This window comes from Pelobates fuscus, chromosome 2 (assembly GCF_036172605.1).
Source record: "Pelobates fuscus isolate aPelFus1 chromosome 2, aPelFus1.pri, whole genome shotgun sequence".
Taxonomy (NCBI): Eukaryota; Metazoa; Chordata; class Amphibia; order Anura; family Pelobatidae; genus Pelobates; species Pelobates fuscus.
In genome coordinates this window covers 268,916,529-268,942,230 of record NC_086318.1, presented here as the reverse complement: position 1 = coordinate 268,942,230, position 25,702 = coordinate 268,916,529, and the positions used below count along the sequence as shown (strand labels likewise).

The 25,702-nt window shown below is 43.2% G+C and overlaps 1 protein-coding gene across 1 annotated transcript in view; it reads left to right on the top strand.

Annotated features, from left to right (window-relative positions):
• The window catches only part of KCNK1 (potassium two pore domain channel subfamily K member 1), a 116,392-nt gene extending 92,032 nt beyond the window's left edge, over positions 1-24,360 (top strand). The window contains exon 3 of the mRNA XM_063443389.1: positions 23,816-24,360. Coding sequence (XP_063299459.1) covers positions 23,816-24,081 — 266 coding nt within the window. The 3' untranslated portion in view covers positions 24,082-24,360. The remainder of the gene's footprint in view (positions 1-23,815) is intronic.
• Positions 24,361-25,702: the final 1,342 nt, after the last annotated feature.

The following is a 25,702-nucleotide window of genomic DNA, read 5'->3' as shown; positions in this document are numbered from 1 at the left end:
CTGCTCGTCTTCACAGGTGTCCCTTCGAGACTTTCCTGGCTTATACACTATGTGTTGGTAAGCGGACAGGCTTTATTATGGCCTTCTCACTCACACCTGTAACAATAAAATTTGTAATCCACAATAATTCCTCGTTACTCCGACTGAGTAGTGCGTTTCAACCGGATCTTGCAGGGATTCTCTGGATCTGCTGTAACTTGCCAAGAATCGACTGCTGCTGGTTTAACCCTGGAGTGATGTATCCACGGAGTCACTTCGGCTACTTTTATCGCTGTAGGGGTAGACAAAAGAACAACATAAGGACCTCTCCACTTGGGCCCTAACGGTACATTATTCCACTCTTTAATCCACACTTGGTCTCCTGGATGATAACTATGAACAGGGGGATAAATATTCACAGGTAATCTATCTTGTACCCATTTCTGTACCTCCTCCATAGTCTTACCCAACTCTACAACCTGCTGCCGGGTAATTCCTTCTCCCAACTGACTCAAATCCCCCCTTAAGTTACCAAGTACGGGAGGTGGTCGCCCATACATAATTTCAAAAGGAGAGAGACCCATCCTTCTGGTAGGGGTACTGCGGATTCGCAATAGAGCTATAGGTAAGAGAACGTTCCACTTAAGTTGGGTTTCCTGACACATTTTAGCCAACTGGTTCTTAATAGTTCTATTCATTCTCTCTACCTTACCAGAACTCTGGGGTCTATATGCAGTATGAAGCCTCCACTTTATACCAAGCATATGAGTCAGTTGTTGTAGGCACTGATGAACAAAAGCTGGACCATTGTCCGATCCTATAGAACAGGGTAGTCCATATCGGGGTATTATTTCTCGTAGCAGGAATCTCACAACTTCTCCTGCTTTCTCTGTACGAGTAGGACATGCTTCTACCCAGCCTGAATAGGTGCACACAATTACCAGCAGGTAACGATGTCCACCCGATTTAGGCATCACTGTAAAGTCTATTTGTAGATCGGACATGGGGAGTCCCCCCCTAAACTGGACTCCTGGTGGCTTTACTGGTCCTTGTCTTGCATTATTCTTAGCACACGTTACACATCTTCGTACAATGGCCTGAGTCAAGTTGGACAATCTTGGTATGTAGAAATGTTTTCTGAGAGATTCTTCAGTACTGTCTCTCCCAGAATGTGTCCCGTTATGATAGTTCTGGACAATTTCTACTGCTAGTGATGCTGGTATAACTATTCTTCCATCTTCTAGCTGATACCACTTGTTCTCCAAATACTTTCCCGGTTCAGTCTTTAACCACTCCTCTTCTTGAGCTGTATAAACTGGAGTCCATTGGGACAGTGGGGTTGGTATTAGAGCAGCTATATGCCCCACATACTCCTGTCTTCCTGATTCAGCAGCACGCTTAGCTGCACTATCTGCCATCCGATTTCCCTTGGTTACATCACCATCTCCTCTCAGATGCGCTCGACAATGTATAATACCGACTTCTTTCGGCTCCCACACTGCTTCCAATAGTTGTAGGATTTCAGCTGCGTACTTGATTTCTTTGCCTTCTGAATTCAGTAGTCCTCTTTCTTTATACAAAGCTCCGTGGGCATGAGTGGTTAAAAACGCATACTTAGAGTCCGTATAGATATTTACTCTTAAACCTTCAGCCAATTGTAACGCTCGTGTTAGTGCTATTAATTCTGCCTTTTGTGCTGATGTTCCTTTCGCCAGTGGCCGAGCTTCTATCACCTTGTCTATTGTTGTTACTGCATATCCTGCATAGCGGATCCCTTCTTTCACATAACTACTGCCGTCGGTATAATATTGAACATCGGGGTTCTGGATGGGAAAATCACGAAGATCTGGTCTACTTGAAAATACTTCATCCATTACTTCCAAACAATCATGTTGACTTTCAGTAGGTTGCGGCAAAAGGGTAGCTGGATTTAAGGTGTTTACAGTCTCTAAATGCACTCTTGGGTTTTCACACAACATTGCTTGATACTTGGTCATACGGCTGTTACTAAACCAATGATTTCCTTTGTAATCCAACAACGTCTGTACTGCATGTGGGACTCGTACATAAAGTTCTTGACCCAGAGTGAGTTTATCGGCTTCAGCTACTAGCAGGGCGGCTGCAGCTACGGCTCTTAGACAAGGTGGAAGTCCGCTGGCCACTGCATCCAGTTGCTTAGACATGTAGGCAACAGGTCTTTGCCATGATCCCAAGTACTGTGTCAATACTCCCACAGCCATTCTTCTTTGCTCGTGTACATATAAGTAGAATGGTCGTGTGTGATCAGGTAGACCTAATGCTGGGGCACTCATCAAAGCCTTCTTCACATCTTCAAAAGCCGTTTGCTGTTCTTGAGTCCATAAGAAGGGGTCGTGCTCTGTACCTTTGATGGCTGCGTACAGAGGTTTTGCCAGTATCGCATAGCTGGGAATCCATATCCTACAGAAGCCTGCTGCCCCCAAGAATTCTCGCACTTGTCTTCTATTCTTGGGTATTGGTATTTGGCAGACAGCTTCTTTTCTCTCTGGCCCCATAATCCTTTGACCTTCAGAGATATGGAATCCCAGATACTTGACAGTTGGCAAACACAACTGAGCCTTCTTTCTGGACACCTTGTATCCTGCCTTCCAGAGAATGTGTAGTAGATCGTGCGTTGCTTGCTGACAGATTTCTTTTGTAACTGCTGCTATCAACAAGTCATCTACATATTGTAACAAGACACACTCTCCTGGGATGGACTCGAAATCCAATAGATCTTGACTTAGGGCTGAACCAAATAGGGTAGGTGAATTTTTAAACCCTTGGGGCAGTCTTGTCCAAGTCATCTGGCGTTTTGAGCCCGTTACAGCATTCTCCCATTGGAAAGCGAAAATACATTGACTTTCTGCGGCAATTCGGAGGCAAAAGAAGGCATCTTTGAGATCTAAGACTGTGAAGTAAGTAGCCCCGCCCGGAATTAAAGCAAGCAGGTTATATGGATTGGGCACGACTGGATGTATACTAACAACCGCATCATTGACTGCTCTTAAGTCCTGCACAGGTCGATACTCATCTGTACCGGGCTTTTGAACAGGCAGCAATGGGGTGTTCCAGGGGGAAGTACAGAATTTTAGGATACCATACCGTATGAACTTATCCAGATAGGATTGAATGTTCTTCTTAGCCTTCTGCGGGATGTGGTATTGTCTTAGGCTTACTGGATAAACCCCAAGTTTTAGTTCAATTTTTATAGGTGGAATATTGCGGGCCAGTCCTGGTGGGTTGTTCTCTGCCCAAACTCCTGGTATGTTAAATAATGTCTCATCACTCCTAGGGTTTTGGCTAGTCAACACTGTATAAAGTCGCCACTCTTCTTCCTTTGGTACGGATAAAGTCATAATACCTGAAGGTCCATTAAACTTTAAGGATGTTGTTCCATTTGGTAGGAACGTAATCTGCGCTTGTAATTTTGATAGCATATCACGTCCCAGCAATTGGACTGGACATTCAGGCATATAAAGGAATTGGTGTTTTACTACGTGGCCTCCCAATGTACAGAGTCGACTTTTAAGAACCGGTTTTTCAGCACTTCTTCCAGTTGCTCCTATCACAGTAATAGTCCTTCCAGATGGAGGAGCAACTAGATTAGTCACCACTGAATGTTCAGCACCAGTGTCGATCATGAACGCACTCCTTTTTCCCCCTATTGATACATCGACCATAGGCTCCGCTCGACCAAGGGGGATGGAGCCCGGTCGGTATCAATAGTCCTCCATGACCGTGTCAGCCAATCCTACGAAGTCCCTACCTTCTCTATCGCGGGACCTTTGCGCTGCTGGAATATACCTGTCCTCCCTAACACTTCCTCTGTTCCCATTACTCCCTCTATAACCATTACTCCCTCCGGGGCCTCCTCTACCTCTCGCTCTGCCTCTAAAGTTTCCGTAGCCTGCCCTGGGTTGGTCTCTCTCGTACTGCTCTCTTTGCGGACATTCGTTCCTCCAATGCCCTTCTTCCTTGCAATACGCGCATTGATCCCTACTCAAAGGCTCCCTACTCCATCTATTATTGCCTCTATCTGGGCCCCGTTTATCTACGCCTGCGATCGCTACCGCTAGCATATCAGCCTTTTTACGCATCTTGCGCTCTTCCTCTTTCTTACTTTCTGTATCCCTGTTCATATAAACCTTATTAGCTACCTCCATTAGTTGGGTGATGGACATACCTGCAAACCCTTCTAACTTTTGTAGCTTGCGCTTAATATCTCCGTATGCTTGGCTGACAAAGGCGGAGTTAACCATTCGGGAATTGTCTGCGTCTTCCGGATTAAAGGGGGTATACAAGCGGTATGCCTCCAATAATCGGTCATAAAAGACACTGGGCGCTTCATCGCTTTTCTGAATCACCTCAACTGTCTTTGACATGTTAATGGCTTTCTTTCCTCCTGCTTTCATGCCAGCAATTATAGCGTCTCTATAGGCTCTGAGTTGAACCATATCAGCACCATTTACGTTCCAATCGGGATCAGTATTGGGATAATGTGTTGCGGCCCATGCTGCTGGATTAGCTTGGTTCAAAGCACGGGCTCTATCTTCTAATGCTTTAATGGCTGCTTGATTTATTCTTGTCCTTTCCTCATTGTTAAATAAAGTCATTAGTAACTGCTGGCAATCAGCCCATGTCGGATTATGCGTCTGTACTATTGAGGTGAACAGATCAGTCATAGCTTGTGGTTTCTCAGTATACGAGGAATTATGGGTCTTCCAGTTTAAAAGGTCGGTAGTGGTAAATGGGACATATACGAAGACTGGGTCAGCGTGTGCCATTTGACCTGCGGCATCGATATAAGCTGACCCGGGATTCAGACGAAGAGGCATCTGATAGTGCTTTAATTGTTGGGCACCAGTCAACTGTCGGGTTTGGATGGGGCTACGTAGAGAGGCGTCAGTCATGGGTTCCGGTCGGGGAGAGATAGGGTATGGGGATGTGGGAGGTTGGCTTTGGGAAAAGCTTGTAAATAAAACACTTCGAGCCGAGCTAGATGAAGCTTGACCGGAAGTCTGAAGTGGCGCCAAATCAGGATATTCGTTTCTAATGGGGGTGGGTTCTGGTTCCGGAAGGGGAGATTTAGTACGAGGGGGGGTGGATCCTGTACTGGAGGAGGAAGCGGAAGTGGATGAGGGTAATGAGGGGAGGGGTGCAGGGCTTCCTGCGTTTGCGTCACTTCTTCTTAACGGAAAGTAAGGGGGCGGCAAAGGGATCTCGGACTCAGGGGGCGTGTCCAAAATGGGCCTAACACCAGTCCTAGTGGACGAACAAGTCCTAGCTACCATGAGGCGACACTGCTCCTCGTGGCATGTCTGGAGCCATTTTGGCGAGTCATTTACGGCCTGTCTCCAACAGTCAATATAAGGAAACTGGCCGTAAAGTTCAGGCCTACCTGATACAGCCACGTGTAAGCGCTGTACCAGAGTTAGATCCAAACTGCCACGTGGCGGCCATGCCGCAACCAAAGTAGGCCACTCCCTAGTGCACAAAGTAACTAAACGCACAGGAGACATCTTAACCCCAAAATCACAAGTTTTGAATCCCTTTTTAAAATTCTTCACCATACAACCTAAGGGATCCGGAATCGTTGACTGCGACGCACCCATACTTAACAATGGAACGTCGTCGACAACGAATACTATACACACGTACTATTCAACAATCACACCCGTTTCCTCTGGCAACAGCACCACGTGGTACGGTTACCAAGTGAAACGTACACAATAACAATAAACACTCAGGGAATTCCCGTACACACACAGCTGTTACACCAGTCACTATATAATCAATATTATGCCCTTTGGCGTAACTATACAGTCACCCACGCTATAATTCTCTATATACGAATTACCCGTCTATAACACACCCCAGTAACATCGTCTTTTACAAATAGCGGTTACAGTACGGTTAGCATAGGTCAAAGCACAAGTTAAGGTCACAATACAATTATTAGTGGTTATGGTGTTAAACATGCAATGGACGACAATGATTAGTACTTATATACAGTGTCAGTAAATATACAGGGTTATGGTACCGTGCACTATAATACAGCAACACACTATTAACACTCTCGCTAGACGGCTGAGCTCGCGCTATCTAACAAGATATACACTTTACTAAAACAATCGTTACAAACAATCGTTAACACATTTACAATTCCCAACTAAACTATTGGCCAGTACCTTGAATGGACTACCTAAAACTATATACACCCGTTTTGGTTAGCCGAATTTACACAGGCGCCTCTTAGTCGCACTATCAAAAGTCTAGTGGGTTCCAAATTTACACGCCTTCCCACTTAGCCCAGATAGGATGAGAACTAGCGAACCGAATTTACACAGGCGCCGCTTAGTCTCCCGGTCCCTCCGACCTAGCGAACGTAATATACACCCTAGAACGCTAGTCTAGACAAGACACCGGTGTCCGGCTAGGGCTATTTACACCAGGACCCCGCCTGACTAACCAAATCAAACGGTCTGACTAAAGAGCGTTCGATCGAGCGGTGCGCCTTCGCTCCTTCCCTCCGACAGAGGGGGCAGATACACAGATTCAAAACCCCTTTGGGCCTACCGCACAATCGGTATACCCCTAGTGGGTCCTGCCGTCTAAAACAGCAGTTGTCTTACCTCCTCGTTCCTGAACCTGAGTTCACACTCATCGACGGGGACACCCCAGCACTTCTCACGTATAGGCCGATGATCTCCTGGACAACGGCCCAGTGGCGCCGAGACGAAGGGAGGTCCACGCAGAAGTTCAGGGGTGCAGCCGTAGAGAACGTGGGCAAAGATAGACCGTCTCACGCCTCTGCCTCTCAGCTACCGTTGAACGATGAGCTTCCCGGCCAATGCACCAAATGATACCGGAGAAACTGACGGAAGCCAAGCACAGAGAGATGGACACAGGTTCCTTCAGGAAGGAAGAGATTCTTTATTGGATCACCGATCGGGACTCAGAGGGACTAGCGTCACCAAAATACAGCAAGTTCTGAGCCCCGGACAATAGTGCAGGCTCCTTATATAGGCATATAACTCCTCCCACATTAAGCTCCACCCGCACATTCTCTTAACCAATCAACCCAAATAAGAATTAACTTCCTGTTTGACCGCATGGCTTGTCCAGCACAATGGAGGAGGGGGAATACTATATCCTGTATTCTTGCACATGCTCCGTACACTACTGATCGTATCTTGCCTCGTGCAACCAACTGATCGATACGTCAGCATATGCACGTACACATGCCACGTGGTAATCTCGGCCTACTAAATTTATTTTTACCGAGATTCCACCACACTTAGTTCTTAATACTGTGTATTGCCCCCTTTAACATCAATGACAGAGTGCAGTCTTTTGTAATAGTTGTCTGAGGCCCCTAATTCTTGCAGCTGCACATTTGTCTTGGTAAAATGCCTCCAGCTCATGGAAAGTCTTTGGTCGTCTTGCAAGTATTGCACGTTTGAGATCTCCCCAGAGTGACTCGATAATATTAAGGGCAGGAGCCTGTGATGGCCACTCCAGAACTCCACCTTTTTCTGCTATAACCACTGGATGGGGTCAACTTGGCCTTGTGCTTAGGTTCATTGTCATGCTGGAAAGTCCATGAGTGTCCCATATGCAGCCTTTGTGCAGAAAATTGCAAATTGTCTGCCAGTATTTTCTGATAACATGCTGCGTTCCTCTTGCCATCAATTTTGAAAGATTCCCCGTGCCTTTAAATCTCACACCCCCCCAAAACATTAGTGAGCCACCACCACACTTCACAGTGGGGATGGTATTCTTTTCACTTTTCAATAGGCCTTGTTGACCCCTCTCCAAACAGTGCTAATGTTTGTGACCAAAAAACTCTATTTTGGTTTCGTCACTCCAAATTACAGTGTGCCAGAAGCTGCGAGGCGTGTCAAGGTGTTGTGCTTTTTTGGCGGCATTGACGCAGTAAAGGCTTCTTTCTGGCAACTCAAACATGCAGCTCATTTTTCTTCAAGTAGCGTTGTATTGTGCTGCTTGAAACAGCCACACCGTCTTTATACAGAGCAACCTGTGATTTTCCTGAGGTTATCTGTGGGTTTTTCTTTGAATCCTGAACAATTCTTCTGCCAGTTGTGGCTGAAATCTTTCTTGGTCTACCTGACCTTGGCTTGGTATCAAGAGATCCCTTAATTTTTCATTTCTTAATAAGTGATTGAACAGTACTGACCGGCATTTTCAAGGCTTTGGATATCTTTATATCCTTTTCCATCTTTATAAAGTTCCATTACTTTGTTACGCAGGTCTTTTGACCGTTCTTTTCTGCTCCAAATAGCTCAGTATCTAGCCTGGTCAGTGCATCTACGTGAGAGCTAACAAACTCATTGACTATTAATACATAGACACTAATTGCAATTTAAAAAGCCACAGGTGTGGGACATTAACCTTAAATTGCCATTTTAACTTGTGTGTCACCTTGTGTGTCTGTAACAAGGCCAAACATTCAAGAATATTTAAACTTTAGATCAGGCCCATTTGGGGGATTTCGGTTATTATGATTTAAAAGGAACCAAAAACAACTATGTAATAATAAATGGCTTTTACATGATCAGTCATATTGTCAAAACGTTACAATTTCTGCCAAGGTATGCAACCTTTTGAGCACTACTGTTTGTGTGTGTGTGTGTGTGTATGTATGTATGTATATGTATATATATATATATATATATATATATATATATATATATATATATATATATAATCTTCATAGTTTATCAGCACTCATGGGTCTTGCAGTCGTCAAAACTTACGTTTTATTAAAGCATCAACATTTCAGTTTAAAAATATAAACTATCAGGATAATTAAAGGAAATATTTGTGTAAATGTGTAACAATAAATGTTGTAATAAATTATGGATATTAATCCTGAGTGCTAAAGTGCAAAAAGAGGAGCAAGATGTCCCATCTCTCTTTCCATAAAACATGCCAAATCTATATCAATATTTAAGCCACAGGGCTCCATAATGTTTAATGTGTATATCCAGTAAGTCACCATTTATGCTAAAGCCTTGATTCGATCTCTTCCCCTCCAATAGGGTGGAAACTGTTTAAGGCCTATAAAACTGAATTCTCTCTAATTAAAAAAACGGACAGTTAAGATCCAATCTTGGGAATGGGGAAAATGATCAAATTGACTATTTTGGGATTAAAATTAGGAATAAACTAAATAAAATAGTCAAGGGTAATTACAATAAATTGTGGCAGTCTTTTAGAGAAAGTCTCCATGAATGGAAAGGGCTAGAGACCTCATGGCTAGGGAGATTAAACACAATCAAAGCTTATGTTCTTCCAAAATTAATATTCCCTGCAGGACTGCTTTCTGGCTTTAAGCAAACATTCTTACATTTTATTTGAGGAGCTAAGACCCCTAGAATGTCTTTTGAAATTCTAACCAGGAAGGCACAAAGATGTGGTCTAAACATCCCCAATATAAAAGAATTACATGAAAGCATTATGATTACTCACTTTTTAAAATGGAATTTATTACCCTTATTTGACCCTAGCTGGAAACCATAGAAGTAATCCTGTCTCCCATCATACCTCTTAACCAAGTTGATACCGGTGAAACTGACGGAAGCCGAGCACAGAGAGATGGACACAGGTTTCTTCAGGAAGGAAGAGATTCTTTATTCGATTCACCGACCGGGACTCAGAGGGACTAATGTCACCAAAATACAACAAGATCTGAGCCCCGAACAATAGTGTAGGTCCCTTATATAGGCATATAACTCCACCCATAATAAGCTCCACCCACACATGCTCTTAACTAATCAATAGAACAAAGACTAACTTCCTGTTTGACCACATGGCTTGCCCAGCACAATGGAGGAGGGGAATACTATATCCTGTATTCTTGCACATGCTCCGTACACTGCTGATTGTATCTTCGCCACGTGCAACCAACCGACCGATACATCAGTATATGCACGTACACATACCACGTGGCAATCTCGGCCTACTAAATTTATTTTTACCGAGTTTACACCACATTCCCCCCTTTGATGCTTCTGATATTTCACAATTCCAGATGCATCACTTAACCATAGTTTGCTTACACCTCAAGTTGCCATGAACCAGACCAAACTTTGCGACTCCCTAAAGATACGAATCCCTCAACATTCCTCTTCCTGTACTAGTTCGCCCTGATTTAGAGCCTCATACCTATATATAGCCATTATCTGTGCAGCAGCCTTTCTCTCTGCTATATTCTCTATAATGCTCTGCACAGACCTAACTACTAAAGGAATCAGACATGGTAGGAGAAGGCACAGCATCAAGATTAGCATGACTCCACCTACCAATGCCTTAAGTCCTCCAAACTGCTCATACCAGTTACCAAACCAACTACTTGGATTATACCCTTTCCATACCTGAGTAGGCACATGCGCTAGTTTAAAAATATGGCTAGTAAGCTCAGCTATTGCTTGCCCTTCATCATCTATTTGAAGACAACAATTGCTTAGGTTAAACTTCCCACATACACCTCCCTCTACTGCCAATAGGTAATCCAAGGCTAATCTATTTTGGTAAACGGCTGTCCTCATCCTAGTATTATGTTTCGCTAGGAGATTGAGCGCTTGCAATGTCTCATTGGTAATTATCTCAACCACTGCCTGTAACCTTATAATACGGTTGAGCATATCTATATCTAAAAGTACCATCCTCTGCCCACGTAGCTGGCCCATAATAATCTATAATACGCTGGGGAGGCCACTCATTATCTTCCCAGGTGCCTATCTCTAGGGGTCCCCTTTTCTTTCTATGATTCACATCATATACCTTAACTCCCAAAGTCTCTCCTGTTTCAATAGGCAACAAGAAGAAGGATGGTTTGAGCATACCTAATACACATGCCCCTTCCCAGTCCTGTGGTAACTCCGAATAGGCTTTCTTACCACAGATACAAACCACAGTACAAATTTGCTGGGGCTTTCCAACTCGATGTAACAGATAGGTCAAACCACACATCCTTTAAATTGGTATAACTTGCAAACGGGTTAGGTGGTTCTGAGACATTTGAAGCTGACCACCAAGTTGTATACTTTGTATCATCATCATAAGCTTTTTGCCCTAGACAAGTCAATTCTCCTACAGATGTATTAAACATTATTCCTTTCCTTGCTATGCAAACATAACCTATAATGGAGGTCTTTAATCGCCACTCAGATTTACCTCTAAAACTCATTTGATAGTCAGCTTGAGAAGATGTTATCTGTTCAATTGTCTCAGAACCGGAATACATTACCTCCTTTGCTTCCCAGGGCCATTGGTCTCCCATATTAGTACCTCCACACACATAGCAGTTGGTTACATTAAGACTACCAGCAATACTCTCGGCTAGATCAATAAACAAGTTCTTAGCATTATGGGGGATCTTATTTTCTACACTCCTCTCCTCGTAGAAGGAATGGAAAACCTGATGAGTTTGGGCTGCTACGGTATCGGTCTCTATCCCTATAAATAATATTGTCCCAGGATCCAAACCTGTTCCATATATCTGGAACCCAAATAAGTTTCCGAACCTCTCTATAAACTGCTCAGGATTATTAATAAGTATATGGACTGGGTTACACTCCATAGACTTACAATATGGTTTGGTAGGCAACTTAGTAACAATCATATCCTTATCTATTGTCTGTCCCCAAGTTGCCCACCCTACACAAGACCAATATGGACAATAATTATACTCTTTATTTGGGCATTTTGGATCTATATACCTGTTCTTACTACTGGGGCAAATATACTTATCATTAGACCCATACGTTCTTTCCCATTTAAGATCCCCACATACATTCCACGGTTTTCTACCACTTGATATCGCCTTACATGCATCAAATAGCAGAACACCCGAGGAATGTTCGGTTTCTAGTATTGTCTTATTTATTAGGGTCCCCTCTGAGTCTCCATTCCGAAGGGTCAACCAAATTGTACGGGGTTGATACTCTGGACTAAAACACTTAGGTTCTCCTACTCCTAAATGGCATACACTATAGTCTATACCTAAGTATCTACACTTAGATACATATCCTTTACACTCATATTGTGAATGCCAAATAAGGGTTTGGGAAATATTATAACCTGTTTTTGTAGTCTTAATGCAAACCTCACAGCCAGGTGTGTCGGTACCTCTACCTTCCTGAATAATTAAAAACACAAATATACACATTATCAAATGCATTTCTCCTGACATCTTTGTCCTAATTCTTCGTCCGTGCGACGGCACCTCAGCTTCCAGGATGTAAGGGCTGCAGGGAATGGAGTCCTTCAAGTCCTCTCTTCCCTTCACAGAGGTCCCTTCAAGACACTCTGGCTATGTAACGTATGTAGGTGGTCAGGCTTTATTATGGCCGTCAAAACACCTACTTGCTGATCTCCTTTATTACGCTTGAAATTCCAAAATCTCCTCGTCACTCAGACTGAGTTACACGCTTTAACCGGATCTTGCAGGGATTCTCTGGATCTGGTGTAGCTTGCCAAGAATCTACTGCTGCTGGTTTAACCCTGGAGTGATGAATTCATGGAGTCACTTCAGCCACTTTTATAGCTGTAGGGGTAGACAAAAGAACAACATAAGGACCCCTCCACTTTGGCCCCAACGGTACACTGTTCCACTCCTTTATCCAAACTTGATCTCCTGGATGATAACAATGGACAGGTGGATAAATATTCACAGGTAATCTATCTTGTACCCATTTCTGTACCTCCTCCATAGTCTTACCCAACTCTACAACCTGTTCCCGGGTAGGTGTACTACGAATGCGCAACAGAGCTATTGGCAAAAGAACATTCCACTTAAGTTGAGTTTCTTGACACATCTTTGCCAATTGGTTCTTAATAGTTCTGTTCATCCTTTCCACTTTCCCAGAGCTCTGAGGCCTATATGCCGTATGAAGTTTCCACTTAATACCAAGCATATGAGTCAGTTGTTGTAGGCACTGGTGAACAAAGGCTGGACCATTATCCAATCCTATAGAACATGGTAGTCCATATCGGGGTATTATTTCTCGCAACAGGAATCGCACAACTTCTCCTGCTTTCTCTGTACGAGTAGGACATACTTCTACCCAACCTGAGTAGGTACACACAACTAATAGTTGGTAGTGATGTCTGCCGGATTTAGGCATTACCGTATAGTCTATTTGGAGATCGGATATAGGGAGTCCTCCCATATACTGGACTCCCGGTGGTTTCACTGGACCTTGCCTTGCGTTGTTCTTGGCACATATCACACATCTTCGTACAATGGCTTGAGTCAAGTTGGACAATCTTGGTATGTAGAAATGTTTCCTGAGAGATTCTTCCATACTATCTCTTCCGGAATGTGTCCCGTTATGATAATTCTGGACAATTTCTACAGCTAGCGATGCTGGAATAACTATTCTTCCATCTTCTAACTGATACCAATTGTTCTCCAGGTACTTCCCAGCTTCAGTCTTTAACCACTCTTCTTCTTGAACTGTATAAACTGTAGTCCACTGAGACAGAGGGGTCGGTATGAGAGCAGCTATACGTTCCACATACTCCTGTTTTCCTAATTCAGCGGCACGCTTGGCTGCATTATCTGCCATCCGATTTCCTTTTATTACATCACCATCACCTTTCAGATGCGCTCGACAATGTATGATACCAACTTCTTTCGGTTCCCATACAGCTTCCAATAGTTGTAATATCTCAGCTGCGTACTTGATTTCTTTACCCTCTGAGTTCAGTAGTCCTCTTTCTTTATACAAGGCTCCATGAGCATGAGTGGTTAAAAACGCATACTTGGAGTCCGTGTAGATGTTCACCCTCAAACCTTCAGCCAATTGTAACGCTCGTGTGAGTGCGATTAGTTCTGCTTTCTGTGCCGATGTTCCTTTTGACAATGGCCGAGCTTCTATCACCTTGTCTATGGTTGTCACTGCATATCCTGCATAGCGAATCCCTTCTTTCACATAACTACTGCCGTCAGTATAGTACTGGACATCAGGGTTCTGGATGGGAAAATCACGAAGGTCCGGTCTACTTGAGAACACTTCATCCATCACCTCCAGGCAATCATGTTGACTTTCAGTAGGTTGTGGCAAAAGGGTAGCTGGATTCAAGGTATTAACAGTCTCTAGATGCACTCTCGGGTTTTCACATAACATAGCTTGATACTTAGTCATGCGACTATTGCTAAACCAATGATTGTCTTTATAGTATAGCAACGTCTGTACTGCGTGCGGGACTCGCACGTAGAGTTCCTGACCCAGAGTGAGCTTATCAGCTTCGGCTACCAGCAGGGCGGCGACAGCTACGGCTCTTGGACAAGGTGGAAGACCACTGGCCACTGCATCCAGTTGTTTGGACATATATGCAACAGGTCGTTGCCATGATCCCAAGTACTGTGTCAATACTCCCACAGCCATTCTTCTTTGCTCGTGTACATATAAGTAGAATGGACGTGTATGATCAGGTAGACCTAATGCTGGGGCGCTCATCAATGCCTTCTTAACATCTTCAAATGCCTTCTGCTGTTTGGGGGTCCACAGGAAGGGATCGTGTTCTGTACCTTTTATAGCTGCATAAAGAGGTTTCGCCAATATCGCATAACTGGGAATCCATATCCTACAGAAGCCTGCTGCCCCCAAGAACTCCCGCACTTGTCTTCTATTCTTGGGTACTGGTATTTGGCATACAGCTTCTTTTCTCTCTGGCCCCATTATCATTTGACCTTCAGAGATATGGAATCCCAGATAATTGACAGTTGGCTGACACAACTGGGCTTTCTTCCTGGACACCTTGTATCCTGCCTTCCAAAGAATGTTTAGTAAATCATGTGTTGCTTGCTGACATATTTCTCTTGTAACTGCCGCTATCAACAAATCATTGTAGTAGTACACACTCTCCTGGGATGGACTTGAAATCCAGTAGGTCTTGACTTAAAGCTGATCCAAATAGGGTAGGTGAATTTTTAAACCCTTGGGGCAGCCTTGTCCAAGTCATCTGGCGCTTCGAGCCCGTTACAGCATTTTCCCATTGGAATGCAAAGATACACTGGCTTTCCGCAGCAATTCGTAGGCAAAAGAAGGCATCTTTGAGATCCAAAACTGTGAAATAGGTAGCCCCGCCCAGAATTAAAGCAAGCAGGTTATATGGATTGGGCACAACTGGATGTATACTTACTACCGCATCATTGACTGCTCTCAAGACCTGCACAGGGCGATACTCATCTGTACCGGGCTTTTGAACAGGCAACAATGGGGTATTCCAGAGGGAAGTACAGAATTTTAGGATACCATACCTTATGAACTTATCCAAATAAGATTGTATGTTCTTCTTGGCCTTTTGTGGAATGTGATATTGTCTCAGGCTCACTGGATAAACCCCAAGCTTTAGTTCGATACTAATTGGTGGGATATTGCGAGCAAGTCCTGGTGGGTTATTCTCTGCCCACACTCCTGGTATATTAAACAAGGATTCATCACTCTTAGGGTTTTGGCTAGTCAACACTGTATAAAGTCGCCACTCTTCTTCCTTTGGTACAGATATTGTCATTATACCTGAAGGCCCATTGAACTTCAGAGAGGTTGTTCCGTAAGGCAGAAATGTTATCTGTGCTTGTAATTTCGACAACAAATCACGTCCTAGCAGTTGGACTGGACATTCAGGCATATAAAGGAACTGGTGTTTCACTACGTGGCCTTCCAATGTACAGAGTCGACTTTTAAGAACCGGTTTAGCGGCACTCCTTCCAGTTGTTCCTATTACGGTAATAGTTCTTCCTGAAGGAGGAGCGACTAGGTCAGTCACCACCTGTCAGGATCGGGACAGGGATCCAACACGCAGAGTACAGACAGTAGAAAGGTACGTATACCGGACCTTAGAATGGCCGGACTAACGTACGGAGATAGAGAGAATGGTCAAAGGCAAGCCGAGGTCGAGGGAACGAGAAGACAGGTAAGCGAGGAACAAGCCGAGTCAAAGGGTAACAGAGATAAGCAGAGTAATACAAACAAGCCGGGTCGGAACCAAAGGGATAACTGGAATACAAGAGCGCTGAGTGACTAGACAGGCTAGAACCACGACAGGGCAATGAGCAAATGGAAGAAGCACTGTTAAATACCCTGGCTCAGGAGAGTAGACACGCCTCCGACGAGTCCTGATTAGTTTCCAGACAATTGAGTGACAGGTCGGTCCGGGTTGGCGTCATGACGTCGACTACTGAGCGTCGTGTTACAAAAGGAAGTGGATCCCTCGCGGCCGGCGTGTAAATGACCGGGAGGACCGCGAGGGACGGAGGAAACAGCCCTTCTGGACGGATAAACTTCTAAGTCTCTACCTCTCTCAAAGGTAGAGACTTCAGGTACCCTGACACCACCGAATGTTCAGCACCAGTGTCATCCATGAAAGAACTCCTTTTTCCCCCTATTGCTACATCGACCATAGGCTCCGCTCGGCCAAGGGGGATGGAGCCCGGTCGGTATCAATAGTCTTCCATGACTGTGTCAGCCAAACCTACAAAGTCCCTATCCTCTCTCTCTCGGGTCTCTGCGCTGCTGGGTAATACCTATCTCCACTAACGCTTCCTCTATTATTCCCACTATTTCCTCCAGGACCTCCTCTTCCTCTCGCTCTGCCTCTATAATTATTATTATACCCTGCCTTAGGTCTGTCTCTCTCATATTGTTCCCTCCGTGGACACTCACTTCTCCAATGCCCTTCTTCCCTACAGTACGCACATTGGTTCCTACTCAAAGGCTCCCCATTCCACTTATTCTCGCCTTTATCCGTTCCCCTATACGCTTCCTTTTCCCTTCTATCTACGCCTGCGATAGCTAACGCTAGCATATCTGCTTTCCTTCGCATCTTGCGCTCTTCCTCCTTTTTCGTCTCTGTCTCCCTATTCATATAGACCTTATTTGCTATTTCCATTAGTTGGGATATAGACATCCCTACAAACCCTTCTAATTTCTGTAGCTTGTGCTTTATATCTCCGTAGGCCTGGCTGACAAAGGCAGAGTTAACCATCCGGGAATTCTCTGGAGCCTCTGGATTAAAGGGGGTATACAACCTGTATGCCTCCAGTAATTGATCATAAAAGGCACTGGGCGATTCATCACATTTCTGCAATACCTCAGCCGTCTTAGACATATTAATCGCCTTCTTCCCTCCGGCTTCCATGCCAGCAATAATAGCGTCCCTGTATGCTTTTAAATATCTGCGCCATTGACATTCCACTCCGGATCAGTATTTGGATAATGGGCTGTGGCCCATGCTGCCGGGTTGGCCTGATTTTGTGTACGGGCCACTTCTTCCAGCGCTTTAATTGACGCTTGGTTTATCCGTGTCCTTTCCTTGTTGTTAAACAATGTCATAAGCAATTGCTGGCAATCCCAAGTGGGATCATGTGTCTGGACTATGGAGGTAAACAGATCCGTCATGGCTTGAGGCTTATCGGTGTATAAGGGAGTTATGGGTCTTCCAATTAAATAGATCAGTAGTAGTGAAGGGAACATAGACGAATACAGGATCAGCGTGTTGTAACTGGCCTTCACCGTTAATGTGTGTCGGGCCCGGTGTCAGTCGAAGAGGCATTTGATAATGTCGGGGTTGGAGGGTACCGGTCAGTTGTCGGGTTAGTATGGGGCTTCGTTTATATACGTCAGTTAGGGGTTCCGGTCGAGGGGTAGTAAGACGAGGGGAAGGGGACGCTTTACTGAGGGGGAGGTCAGTAAGTAAAATATTCCGGGCCGGGCTAGGAGGAGCCTGACCAGGAACTAGATATGACGTCAAATCTGGATAAGTGGGGTTAACAGGTACCGGAAGGGGAGGGTTTAAAACAAGAGGGCTGGACTCTGAGCTAGAGGAGGGGGTAGGTGGGGACAACGGGGCAAGGGGAGTAGCGTTACCAACAGCACCTCCTCTTCCTCTTCCTGTGGAGGAGGAGTAAGGGGGCGGCATGGGGATCTCGGACTCAGGAGGCGTGTCCAAAATGGGCGTAATTACAGCCTTAGTGGACAAGCGAGTTCTGGCCACCATGAGGCGACATTGTTCCTCGTGGCATACCCGGATCCATTTTGGCAAGTCATTTACGGCCTGCTTCCAACAATCAATATATGGAAACTGGCCGTAAAGTTCAGGCCTACCTGATACAGCCACGTGTACACGCTGTACCAGATTAGGATCCAAACTGCCACGTGGTAGCCATGCAGCCACCAAAGTAGGCCATTCCCTACTACATAAAGTAGTCAGGCGTGTTGGAGACATCTTTACCCCAAAATCATACACAGTGTATCCCTTTTTAAAGTTTTTCAACATGCATCCTAAGGGATCCATAACCGTTGAATCTGACGCACCCATACTAACAATGAAGCGTCGTCTCCAACAGAAACCAAACAAACACACTTCCAACGGTCACACCCGTTCCCTCGGCAACAGCACCACGTGGTACAGTTACTAAGTGAAACGCACACAACAAAACACTCAGGGAATTCCCGTACACACACAGCTGTTACACCAGTCACTAAATAACTATTACTATGTCTTTTGGCGAAACTATACAGTCACCCACGCTATAATTCCCTATATCTGAATTACCCGTCTATAACACACCCCAGTAACATCGTCTTTACAAACAGTAGTTATAGTACGGTTAGCATTGGTTAGAGTACAATTTAAAGTCACAGTTCAATTAGTAGTGGTTATGGTGTTAAACTACAACATAGACGACAGTTATTAGTAGTTATTTACAATATCAGTAGTTATTATACATGGTTATGGTACCGTGCGCTATAATACAGTTACAGACTATTCACACTCTCGCTAGACGGCAGAGCTCACGCTGTCTAGCAAGATATACACGCTACTACAACAATCTTTAACACATTTACAATTCCCAACTAATCTATTGGCCAGTACCTCGATGGACTACCTAAAACTATTTACATCCGTTTTGGTTAGCCACGCTGCCCAAGAACCACATATAGCGAACTAGAGGGCGGAATTTACAACAGCACCCTCTTAGTCTATATACTCTATCAAAAGTCTAGTGGGTTCCAAATTTACACGCCTTCCCACTTAGCCACGATAGGTTGAGATCTAGCGGACCGAATTTACACAGACGCCGCTTAGTCTCCCAGTCCCTCCGACCTAGCGAACGTAATATACACTCTAGAACGCTAGTCTAGACAAGACACCGGTGTCCGGCTTGGGCTATTTACACAGAACCCAGCCTGACTCCAAACCAAAATTAAACGGGCTGACTACAGGGCATTTAATTACGAGCTGTGCGCCTTCACTCCTTCCCTCCACTGGAGGGGGCAGATTCCATACACAAATAACCCCTTATGGGCCTAACGCACAATCGGTATCCAATACCCCCCTTGTGGGTCCACCGTCTAAAACAGTAGTCGTCTTACCTCCTCGTTCCTGAACCTAAGTTCACACTCATCGACGGGGACACCCCAGCACTTACTACGTAGAGGCCGATGATCTCCTGGACAACAGACCAATGGCGCCGAGACGAAGGGAGGTCCACGCAGAAGTTCAGAGGTGCAGCCGTAGAGAGCGTGGGCAAAGATAGACCGTCTCATGTCTCTGCTTCTCAGCTACCGTTGAACGATGAGCTTCCCGGCCAATGCACCAAATGATACCGGAGAAACTGACGGAAGCCGAGCACAGAGAGATGGACACAGGTTTCTTCAGGAAGGAAGAGATTCTTTATTCGATTCACCGACCGGGACTCAGAGGGACTAATGTCACCAAAATACAACAAGATCTGAGCCCCGAACAATAGTGTAGATCCCTTATATAGGCATATAACTCCACCCATAATAAGCTCCACCCACACATGCTCTTAACCAATCAATAGAACAAAGACTAACTTCCTGTTTGACCACATGGCTTGCCCAGCACAATGGAGGAGGGGAATACTATATCCTGTATTCTTGCACATGCTCCGTACACTACTGATTGTATCTTCGCCACGTGCAACCAACCGACCGATACATCAGTATATGCATGTACACATACCACGTGGCAATCTCGGCCTACTAAATTTATTTTTACCGAGATTCCACCACAAAGTGGTATGGTTTAGTTGGGTACAATATAAATCTTTCCTGACATACAACCCATTAGTGGGTGATATCCTTTCAGCTTTAAGAAAATGTAAGGATAATTTTAAAATTTCTGACAAATTATTACACCCCAATTGAGGCCTTGCAATATATGATTCCCGATATTAATTTGAGTAAATGGAGAAAATCGAACATCCACAAATTGACACAGATTACTATAGGGAACAAATTAATTCCTTTTGACATTTAAAAAAATAAATAATAAATAAATATATATATATGTGTGTATATGTGTATATATATATATATATATATATATATATTATTGATAAAAAGGAAATCGAAGCTCATCCAGAGTTTCAAATGTTTATTTCCACACAACATAAAAACAAACTACCGTATTTATCGGCGTATAACACGCACTTTTTATCCCTGAAAATAGGGGGCAAACGATGTGTGCGTGTAATACGCCGATATACATATTTTTCGCTCCATAAGACGCACTTTTTTTCCCCTCAAAAGTGAGGGGAAATGTCTGTACGTCTTATGGAGCGAATGTGAAGGTTTACTTACCTGTCTTGAAGCGTGGGCCGGTGTTCAGCGCGCACCGCGGTACTGGAACTTCAATTTCAGGTTCCGGTTTCCGGCGGGACTGAAAGGAAGTGCGCACTCAGTGTGCACACTTACTTTCAGTCCTGCCGGAAACCGGAACCTGAAATGTAAGTTCCTGTACCGTGGTGCGCGCTGTGAAGCCGGCCCACGCTTCAAGACAGGTAAGTAATTATGGGACAAGGGGAGGAAAGTGCACTATGGGACAAGGGGAGAACACTATGGGAGGGGGTGGAAAATACTATGGGAGGGGTGGAAAATACTATGGGAGGGGGTGGAAAATACTATGGAAAGGGGGGGGACACTATGGGATGAGGGTGGGGGAACACTATGGGAGGGGGGGGAGAATACTATGGGAGGGGGGAAATTTCCTTCTTAAAATGAGGTGCGTGTTATACGCCAATAAATACGGTAATTTCCAAAGTTAGTGCAATAACTGACAGTCTAAGGACCTCTCATAATCTCAAATCCATGAATAAATGGGAAAATGAAATGGGGAAATCCTTTAATATGAATAATTGGGGGAAGCATTTCTGCAGGTAAAGAAGGCCACGCACTGTTTAACATTGCATGAAACATTTTTTAAGCTCGTGCATAGATAGTACATGAAAAATGTAAGCATAACTATTCAACCACATGTTGAAGATGTTCAAAGCAGGAAGACACAATATACAACATGTGGTGGGAGTGCGAAGGTCTTTCAGAGCTCAAAAGGAATATCAAAAAAATATTCTCAACACTATGTACAAAACAAATTAACCTCTTACCTCAATTGTTTTTTTGTTTCACTTAGAACATTAATTTTTCTTAATTCATACCCTTATGGCAACAGAACTAACAGAAACTGGAAAATCTCCTTTAAGTCAATCTAGCCAGAAATAGTAAACCAAACAGGGCATCAAAGACAGATGGAAGATGGTTTCTATAAGAATAAAGGAAAAGCATTTAAATATCAAAAAATCTGTAGCATTTACAAGTGATACTCTAAAAATTAGAATATCATGCAAAAGTTAATTTATTTCAGTAATGCAACGTAAAAGGGGAAACTAATATATGAGATAGACGCATTGCATGCAAAGCAAGATAGTTCAAGCAGTGATTTGTCATAAGTGCGATGATTATGGCTTACAGCTCATGAAAACCCCAAATCCACAATCTCAGTAAATTAGAATATTACATGCAATCAATAAAACAAGGAGTGTACATAGAACAATATCGGATCTATGTAAAGTATAAGCATGCATATGGACTCAGTACTTGGTTTGTGCCCTTTTTGCAGCAATTACTGCCTCAATGCGGCGTGGCATGGAAGCTATCAGCCTGTGGCACTGCTGAGGTGTTGTGGAAGACCAGGGTGCTTCACTAGCGGCCTTCAGCTCTTCTGCATTGTTCGGTCTCATGTCTCTCATCTTTCTCTTGGCAATGCCCCATAAATTCTCTATGGAGTTCATGTCGGGCAAGTTTGCTGGCCAATCAAGCACAGTAATCCCACGGTCACTGAACCAGGCTTTGGCGCTTTTGGCAGTGGGGGCAGGTGCCAAGTCCTGCTGGAAAATGAAGTCAGCATCCCTATAAAGCTAGTCTGCGGAAGGAAGCATGAAGTGCTCCAAAATCTCCTGGTAGACGGCTGCGTTGACCCTGGACTTAATGAAGCACAGTGGACCAACACCAGCAGATGACATGGCTCCCCAAATCAACACAGACTGTGGAAACTTCACACTGGACCTCAAGCATCTTGCAATGTGTGCCTCTCCATTCTTCCTCCAGACTCTGGGTCCTTGGTTTCTAAATGAGATGCAAAAGTTGCTCTCATCATAAAAGAGGACTTTGGACCACTGAGCAACAGACCAGGTCTGTTTTTCTTAAGGCTAGGTAAGACGCTTCTGACATTGTTTGTTGTTCAGGAGCGGCTTGACAAGAGGAATACAACATCTGAAGCCCGTGTCCAGGATCCATCTGTGTGTAGTGGCTCTTGATGCACTGACTCCAGCCTCAGTCCACTCCTTGTGAAAGTCCACAACACATTTGAATGGCCTTTACCTGACAATCCTCTCCAGGCTGCGGTCATCCCTGCTGCTTGTGCACCTTTTTCTTCCACACTTTTCCCTTCCACATAACTTTATATTAATACGTTAAGGTAGGTGATATCGGCGCGCTAAAGAGCTTTATAGAAATAAAGTAGATAAAGCTTATATATTGTTTCACAAATTTAAAAATATACTATTTAAGTATAAATTATGTCATCCAGCCGCAACACTTCAATGTGATCCCTTCACCACATATCAGAACATCTTAAGAAAACATTTCAAGAAGTGGAGCGATGTAAAGGTGATCAGCCCCTTCCCACATGCAAACAAAATTAGAGTAAAAAGAAATTATGATACTTATACTCCTCAATGGATAACAGTGGTGTTTTCAAGATCATATGGTACATGTAAAATTTTTTTTACAAATAATAGTGCAGATCTGTATGTATGGTATAGTGCTAATTAACACATACATTTAGTTAATTCAGTAGTTAGGTAACAATTTATTTAACAAATGTTAATAAATTGTTACCTAACTACTGAATTAATTAAATGTATATGTTAATTAGCACTATGTAAAAGGATGCAATTCAAATACCATACATACAGGTTATAGACAATGTTTTCTTAGTTTGACTTATCATATAATGTAAAACTTGAATAAAGAAATAAAAAAATACGTAATTTTTTTTAAACGTACAGTTAATACAAGAGTGCTGTAAAAAAACATTTTTTTCATATTGTTACAATGATTCTGGATTTTAGCTGTCTTTTAGTCCCCCCTATATATTGCTTGCTGCATGGACAACGTAATAAATATACTATGAAGTTTATCCGGCAGTCAAAAGAAGAGCCTTGGATGCAAAATCCGAACGTTATTAAATAGCGTGAACAGTGTCTGGGTTTTGCCAAACCAAATGGTTTTGCTCCATTCAATACAGGGCTATTCTGACTTTAGTGAATAACCATGGTTATATTCAGGGTTGGAAAATAAAGTATAATTCAGGCATATGTCTATTTTTTTTTTTTTTTTTTTTCTTCCAAAACTGTGTGTGAATATAGGTAAAAAAAAAATATTGTAATTTTTTTTTCTTTGTTTTCTTTCTACAGGCTATTTGTTATTGGGCCTAGTTGCAATGCTTATAGTGTTGGAAACTTTCTGTGAACTGCCACAACTGACAACATTCAGAAAAATGTTCCATGTGAAAAGAAAAAAACATGAAGACCAAGAAGCCATAGCTGAAAATGACCAACTCACTTTTTCTTCAATTTCAGGACAGACCGTTATTTTAAAAGAAGAACAGAAATTAAATGAACCATTTGTAACACTGCAGCCATTTTCTAGTGATGCTGATAATGGTCCTGTGAATCAGTAGTGCAAATTAAGACTTCTTGTTGATGTATACCTTAAGTTTAAATGGACATTTCTAAGCTCTCTATTCGTTGCCGTTCAAGATTGGGTGGATTTGGATAGGCAACACATTTGTCAAAACGCTATGTTATCACATTTGTGAAAGATAGGCATCGGATGCTTTAAAACAGTTCTTTGCACCCTGACCATTACATTAAAAGATAGTGTTTATGACAAATTAATCTAGAAAAAGAACACAGTTTCTATATTGCAAATAAAATGTGACTCTGTTGTATTCACTAAACAGTGAATTGTGGTGTATTTTCCAACTTTTGGCTACTTATCTTCCTATATGTTTGTTTAACACTAAATGCATTAAATTGCATCATATTTAATACTGAAGATTGTAAGTATTTAAATTGTGGAGTAATTTACAAGGTTCCATGACAACTAGTTTCCATAAAATACATATGAATAGTTTAAGAAGGAATAATGCAGTGTGAGTTAAAGTTATTTTCACTTTACTTAAAGGACCACTATAGGCATCCAGATCATGCTCTGGGTGCCAGGTCCCCCTAGTTTTAACCATGCAGCGGACAACATAGCTGTTTCAGAGAAACTGCTATGTTTACACTGCAGGGTTAATCCAGCCTTTAGTGGCTGTCTCCCTGACAGCCACTAGAGGCCGTTTTTGTGATTTACACTGAGTAAATCGCACTTATTTGACACTGGACATCCTCAGAGTCCAGCGTCAAATAAGATCCCCATAGGAAAGCATTGAGCAATGCTTTTCAATGAGCGGGTATGAATGCGCATGCACCTCTGGCCGCATATGCACATTCGGCTCTACTCTGGAGCAGACGTCGCCGGGGGTTGAGAGGTCACCAGTGCTGAGGGAGACTGGCGCTGGGTTAAGGTAAATGGCTGAAGGGGAGGAGGGCACTCGAAGAGCCTATAGTGCCAAGAAAATGGGTTTGTTTTCCTGGCACTATTAAATCCCTTTAAATTATTGTTTGTTGTTGAATTCTTTATTTGTAATTTTACAATCTAAAGCACAAAGGTTAATATAGACATTTCTGTGGACATTTTGGAAAAACTAAGGAGAAAGCAACATTATTACAATGATTATATATCATTGCACTTTATCCACTTTTAGCCCAAGTAAGTCTTATATTAAATTTATTTGTTATTTGTCCTTTATAGCATATGGTGCATTTAGTTATTTATGGACGGTCCTCTAGTCTCGCCCATTTTTCCTCTATATGAGGTCTTCAACATGCACATATATTTGGGCTCTTTAACTTTAGGACATCTCTTGCACACTTGATTCTCATAGATACTTTATATCCTTTATACACTTTTTTTATGTTTCAATGTTACCACGGCATATTGGGTGTCAGTATGTAACCGTAGTAACCAAACAGGTAAATATAGACCACCCAGGTGCAATAAATGTATAATACAAAAAGATAATTACTCTTAAGTTAGTTATATCAAATGATTCCTCTCAATCCTCAATATGAGCAAAAAAACAAGAAATACCTAAACAATATAAACAGAGAAAGCAAAAAGGACTCATAGGGTAAGAACGTTAATCACAGTGAAATCCTTATTTAAATGTTGCACTCACAAAATGAGGGAATTTT